The sequence below is a fragment of the Austrofundulus limnaeus genome, unplaced genomic scaffold (genome assembly GCF_001266775.1).
Source record: "Austrofundulus limnaeus strain Quisiro unplaced genomic scaffold, Austrofundulus_limnaeus-1.0 Scaffold68, whole genome shotgun sequence".
In the NCBI taxonomy this organism is placed as follows: domain Eukaryota; kingdom Metazoa; phylum Chordata; class Actinopteri; order Cyprinodontiformes; family Rivulidae; genus Austrofundulus; species Austrofundulus limnaeus.
This window is the reverse complement of record NW_013952470.1, coordinates 1,251,127-1,258,286: the sequence shown is the minus strand read 5'-3', so window position 1 is coordinate 1,258,286 and position 7,160 is coordinate 1,251,127. Positions and strand designations below refer to the sequence as shown.

Here is a 7,160-nt window from a genome sequence, read left to right as displayed (position 1 = left end):
CTAGTAATATATTTACTGAGAAAAATGTTGACGTGTTCAATACTTATTTTACCCGCTGTATATTCTTTGCTCAATTTACTCCACTAGGCTCAGTGGAGCCAGCTGATATGACTTTGTTGAGTAAATTCAACACTTTGTTTTTTAGAGTGCAGAAACATCTTTCGTGATGAGTTCGAACGTTATTAATTTTGTAATGAGTAGGTGTTACATTTTAAAGTGAAGAAGTAAAAGTATCATTTTTAGCTTTAAAATGTAACAGAATAAAACTAAAAACAGCTGTTTGAAGAAATAATTGGTAAAATTACAAATCCTCAAAAAATTACTTAACTACTGTAACAAAGTAAATGTACTTAGTTACTATAAACCTCTGCACAGCTGCCCTGGGGGCTGGGTCAGGCTGACAGAGGCAATGAGGATGACCGGGTGTATTCACACCAGCCCAGTTTAGTCCGCTTTAATCCAACTCTCTGGTTCATTTGCCTGGAAAGTCCGTTTTTTTTGTAGGGAGGTGTGAACTCTGGTCCACCTGAAAACCCAGGTCTCAGTTTGGTTGAAGTAAACTCTGGTGCATGTGTGAATGCCAAGCGGACCAGAGGCAGCTCCAAAAGCAGGAAGCAGGTAACGCAGTAATAACAGTAATAAAGTTACTCATATCTTATAAATACCTCGCTTGATGTCTGTATAAGGTGGACATCACAGCTGTGAAGTTGGATGAGCTCCTTCTCGGTGAACACCTCCTCACATGGAGCGTCTCAGTTTCTTTGTGTGGGAAACAATATTCTCTGTGGCTCCGCCTCATCTTCCTCTCACGCTGAGCTCATTGTTGAAGACTTTGTTTGGCACATTTGCCCCCCCAAAAAATAAAAAAAATCCTAAAACTAGTAAAATCAGACATTATCTCCAATGTTTGTTTACATTTTGTGGAAAAGGAAGTTGCTCCATGTCTTCTGAGGTTTTCGTGTCGATTCCTTCAGTTGCTCTTGGTGCAGYRCCCCCACAGGCGAGGAGGTGCAACAGGCTGTTCGCAGGGTTTAGTTTGTTTAACAAAGTTCTGTGTGAATGGGAACTGCAGCAACTGAAAATGTAAACAAATCTTGCGGTTTTGGTCCCCAATCGAACCGAGTCTACGGGACTATCAGGTGTGAATACGACCTTAGAGACCAAGCATTAAATAGATCAGCCGTCAAGTTCAGTTTAACGTCTCATTCAAGGCCACAAAAAAAAAAAAAAGACTGCTTTACTTTTGACAGCTCTTTAAAGCTAGATAAACAAGTTAGTTCTGTCGTCAAATCCAGTTTTTACCACCTTCTGCTTTTAGCAAAAGTTAAATCTTACTTCTGTTTTAAGGACTTTGAAGGACTTATCCATGCATTCATGACAACTCGTCTGGATTACTGCAACTCTTTATATAGAGGGATGGATAAATCGCAGATTCAGCGACTTCAAATGATCCAGAATGCAGCAGCACGGCTTCTCACAGGAACCAGGAAGCATGACCATATAAGGCCAATTCTGGCATCTTCACACTGGCTACCCGTCTTTTATTGAATAGATTTTAAGATTCTTTTGTTAACTTTTAAAGTTTTAAATGGGTTAGCCCCCCCTTATCTTCGGGACCTTTTAAATTTCCAGTCTGTGTCCAGAACCCTGCGATCAAATAATCAGTTATTACTTACAATTCCTCGAACTCGACTTAAGAGGAAAGGAGATCGAGCTTTTTCTGTTGCTGCTCCTGTTTTATGGAATAATTTACCTTTCYAGACTAGATCTGCCCACAGCCTGGATCATTTTAAATCGCTTCTTAAAACTCATTTTTATTCTTTGGCWTTTAATTGATGTATTGTTTTTTGCTCTGTTTTGTCATTTATGTTGTTCTTGTACAGCACTTTGGTACAGCTTTATGCATGTTGTAAAGTGCTATATAAATAAATTTGACATTGACATTGCTCTCCTTCTTGAAATGAAAAATTACTTTCAGTAAAACATAACATTTTTTAACTTCTACACTAGAATAACTATACCTTCTGTTTTTGTGCAGGATGGTCAGAATCCCTCTAACGGCACCGTAACAGATAAATCCAGCCACTATGACATCGGGGAGCTGGCTACATCGTCTTTAATGGGTGAGAAGCACAAAAACTGACATGTTTGGTTCATGTTGTGAGTAATTAATGGTGTTTTTTTAGGGCTGTCAAATAATTAATATTTTAATCTGATTAATCCCAATGTAGCTGTGAATTAATCATGATTAATCTTAAATTTAATATACATTTCTATTGCATATTAATAAAATAAATTACTTGAGTTATTAATTAGTTTTAATGCTTTTATTTAGAAAACAAAATTGATGCTTAGACATGATTTTTGAATATAAAACAGGACCTAAAAAATGCTCCAAACATATTTGAGTCAGTTAAATTTTGTGCAGAATAATGAGGTTAAATCAAGAATTAGCGGATTTCCATTCCAAATGAGAATTACATGAGGAATGAAAGATAGATGCTAAGGTCACAGTTGTCAGCAAAACATAAATAAATAAAATAAAATAAAATAAAATAAGATACGCCATAAGAAGACAAAAAGAAAAAAAACTGTACATAATGTGTTACACATGAGTTTTTCATTTTATTTTCTTCATTTAAACTTTATTTATCCAGGTAAACAGTTTGAGAACCACTTCTCATTTACAAACATGACCTGGCATGCACTGAGTGCATTGCAATATACNGTGTTTTATGTGCTGCAGAACAGGAACCTGCTGTAAAACAGCAATTATGCTGAGTCAGGCTTGATTTTTAGTAATCTTTTCCTGTTAAATCAATAAATCAAATCAAATCAAATGATTAATATTTTTAATCTGATTAATCCCAATGTAGCTGTGAATTAATCATGATTAATCTTAAATTTAATATGCATTTCTGTTGCATATTGATAAAAATAAATTACTTGAGTTATTAATTAGTTTTTAATGTTTTTATCTAGAAAACAAAATCGATGCTTGGACACGCTTTTTTGAATATAAAACAGGACCTAAAAATGCTCCAAACATATTTAAGTCAGGTAAATTTTGTGCAGAATAATGAGGTYAAATCAAGAATTCAAGGATTTTCATTCCAAATGAGTCATGAGGAATGAAAGATAGATACTAAGGTCACAGTTGTCAGCAAAACACAAATAAATACAATAAAATAAGGAGACAAAAAGAAAAAACTGTACATAATGTGTTACACATGGAGTTTTTATTTAATTTATTTAACCTTTATTTATCCAGGTAAACTGTTTGAGAACCACTTCTCATTTACAATCATGACCTGGCATGCACTGAGTGCATTGCAATATACAAACCTACATATTCAGCTGTAGTAAAGTGATTGTTAATTTTAATTGCGATTAATCACGATTAAAATTTTCAATCAATGCCCATGCAGCACTAAAATTAAACAGAGTTAACTTGATTAATTTCACAGCTCTAGTTTTTTTTATATAAATCTGAAGTTATGAAAGTTGTATAGGTGACAACAGGTGATTGGGAGAGTTTCATTTTGCTTTCATCTTTTTTTTCTCTCTAACACCCAAACACACACTCCAGCACACACTCATGTATCCTTCCAACATTAGATTCCACCTTTATGTCTGAACTTCCTGCTCTTTTCGTGTCGGCGCCTCCTCCTCATCCCCCCCCCACACACACACACACACCATCTCATGTCACTCGGTGTCATCTTTGCAGCTTCCCTCGCTCCGCAGCAGACTCATTATTTTAGTTAATGTGTTGAGCCCTGCTGAACTTTTCCAAGTGAAAGCTCCTTTATYAGGCTGACAGTGTAATTATGAAGAGCATGAAAACCTCATGAATAAGTCCGACAAAACACATTCAGGGGGCCGCAGCGGAGACGCTGACACCTGCTCCGACGCTGACGAGATTCGGTGCCATGAAGAGAAGTTCGGAAAGATCTTTAACATTTACTCTGATAAAATCACGCGTCACTTAGCTCGGCAGTCTGGAGACTTCTGGCATCTTCTAACCTACAGTAATTGCCAATTGCCTTTTATTTCTGACTGTTAAACTAGAATTATCTTACGATGAAAATGATGTCATTGCCATTTTGATCAAACCTTGTAAATAACATTATCTTATAAGCTCTACTATTAGACATGCTGAGGACCACTCACCTACAATCACATCATACTTTAGCTTTACATCCATAAATGGGATTAAGTTTCAGACATTTAAAATAGTCTAATATTGATATGCAGAGATGTTGTTATTAACTGGGTCGGTCTGAAGTGGAAGAGAGGCGGAGATGGGACAGTGCTGAGGACTTGTCTCCAACGGCGGGCTACGTTCTGGAACCTCTGGCCCTGATTAGAATAAACACAGCTCACCTGGTTGGTATTTAACAATGGTACAATTTATGTTTTTATATTTTTTGATTGGGGTGGAATAAATGGAYCATATTACTTTATATCAGGGGTGGGATGTTAGAAAATTTCCATGTTGTGCTGTATCGCTTAGGGTAATTTGCATACACATTTGTGCCTTAATGCGAACATATGGCTTATTATAAATTTCTTATTTTAATTCACATGATTTGGTCATGTGGAAAAGGGGGATTGAAGAAATTTATATTTATTAGAGGTTAGTACTGATGTTAAAAGCACCACAATATATTTTTAGGTTTTCCTTTTTATAATGTTGACAGTGTTTGATCTATTATGTTTTGATTGATATAGATTAGTTACATGTCCGAATTTTAAACAACACACAATGAAAATGTTATAATAACAACAGATGAGACTTTTGTTTGAATGCCTGTGATTCAGCCGTAGGTCAGTAGGGCGCGAACGCGGACATTGAAGACTCTGTATAAATGGATCGATTTCCGGGTTGACCGGCAGTGTGTGGTTTCCTGTCAGATCCGAATGGCATTAAATCCTCACTCCAGAATTCTGGCTTTGTATGGCTTTATCTCGTCTAACAATCATATTATTTAACATTGGTGGTTTTCTACTGTCTTCAGTCTTTGAACACGAATATTTCTTACAATTTGGGACAGCTGTCTTAAATTCGGGTAATGCTGAAAGTTAATCAGTCGTAGATGTTCATCCAGTAATTCTTTTTTAAGAGGTTTTTCGAACTCTACTGATTCGATAATGAGATATTTTGCTAACAGACAGGTGTGACTCTGATAGAGGTAAAGTTTTAAAAACATATTTTGGAGTAATAGTTGGGGATCAGTCTCAGCTACTAACACATCAAATTTTAGTTCAACATCATGAATATGGCATTGTCAGAGCCATTTTTTGCAGTTGCAGTCCAATTTGGTGTTCAGGTGGCGCCAGGTGTGCAGTTTTCTAAATCTCACTACCAATTTACAAACATTCACACCAAATTAAATAGCTTTGTCTTTGATGTTATATTTTATCTTTAGAAACCAGGTTGTCCAATTAAAATCGTTAATATGAAGCATTTGAAACAGAATACCTGCCAGCAATGCTGACAATATGAGGAACATCTGTTCACGTGGGGTGATGCAGTTCTGGGGGGTCCGGGGGCAGGATAGATCTCTCAAAGCTGCATTTTCCAGCTATTTGAAGAGCATTTTACTAAATTGTTGGGATTAATAAATAAATAAATAAATAAATAAATAAATAAATAAATAAATAAATAAATAAATAAAATCAGTATTTTATGAAGGTAGAACAGACTGAACTTTATCTGAGATCAGATATTAAACTTGCATTACTATTATTTTGTTTTCTATTATTATATAGGCTAAATCAACTATACTCTGATAAAAAGTTATAAAATGTTTTGGTTTTTTTTTTTTCAACCCTCATTTGTGGTGCCCTCTAAATGGATGGTGTGTTTGTCTATACTGCCTATTCCACGGGCTGGTCCTGCATTTTTATGTTTGCTAAAGTTGCTCAGGTGTGGCAGCCATATTTGAATTAATTTCAAAGGTCATTGATCTTTTTCTGAGAGCTTCATTAAAATCCATCCAGTCATTCGTGGGATTCTAAGTGACAGAGAAATGTGAACACTGTTTCAGGCAAAAACATTATTTCCCTTTTGTTTTTGGTTGCAGACAATATTAGTTTGAAAACATCTAGTTTTTATTTGAAAGCTGTGTCAGCTGTCATCGTAGAGTCCTTCTTGTTAGTTGATTTTTTTCTTATGTTTAAAGTCACGTATGATGAATATAAATATGATTTAAGTGGTTTGCAGCTTGGGTTGAGTGTCAGCTGTTTAACTGGTCATTTAGTGACATTTTCTAAACAGATTACAACTTTTAATGGTGGTATTAATAAATCATGACCTTAACATTGCTTTGCTGATGGCAGTTCAGTAAAATTAAATTGTCTTTTGATATCCATAAAGACCTCTGACTGCAGAAGGGACATGACATTTGAAAACCTGCTCTGATAAGGCTCTGCTGCTTCTTTTTGTGTACCGTAACATATCTGTGTGTGTTTGGTGTGTGTCCCGAGGGGAAGTAATACTGAATATCAGCCTACATGTTTGTGACATTATACAGTTTAAATACGGCTTAAAACTCTGTCACTGTCAGGATCATCACAGTTTAAGTTCAATTACAGCTGCAACGTTGATAAGTGTCCTGAGGCATCTCAGTAATCCAGGTAGCAAAAAAATAAAAATAAAAATAAAACTTAAGTAGGTCCTCTGGACGGGTTCTTCTTTAATGAAACATTTCGTCTCTCCTCCAAAAACCTTCTTCAGTCTGAGGAGTTTCATGTAGCCTTATAAGAACTGCCCCCACATGGACGAACAGGTTTAACAGTGAGCATCAACACTGTCTGTTCACATGTGAAGGAGGACCATCAGCCTAACAATAGATTGTTAGTGCCCTGATAATCACCCATTGTTCACAGGGGGCGGAGTCATACTTGCAATAACAGCATTGTGGGAGGAGGACAACTGAAAACGGAGGCCTCCACCTCTGTTTAATGATGGACGGTCTTTCTTCACAAAAATGGCTTCTTTTACTCCTCTCTCAAACCAACGTTGCTCACAAGATCACTGGTTTAAATCAGGAATAAAAGTGTTGAGTCTTGTTTGACTGAAGTTTGGTCCGTTAGGGCTGCAGCTGCCTTTCTTTCCCCTCCTCCCCTCCCGCTGTGCAGGAGTACTGCTGGTG

General features: G+C 36.4%; 1 protein-coding gene across 1 annotated transcript in view; it reads left to right on the top strand.

Moving 5' to 3' along the window:
- Window positions 1-7,160, top strand: part of fam131c (family with sequence similarity 131 member C) — a gene marked incomplete at its 3' end in the record, with an annotated part of 21,732 nt that overhangs the window by 9,886 nt on the left and 4,686 nt on the right. Inside the window, 1 exon segment of the mRNA XM_014010400.1 lies at window positions 2,039-2,123. Coding sequence (XP_013865854.1) covers window positions 2,039-2,123 — 85 coding nt within the window.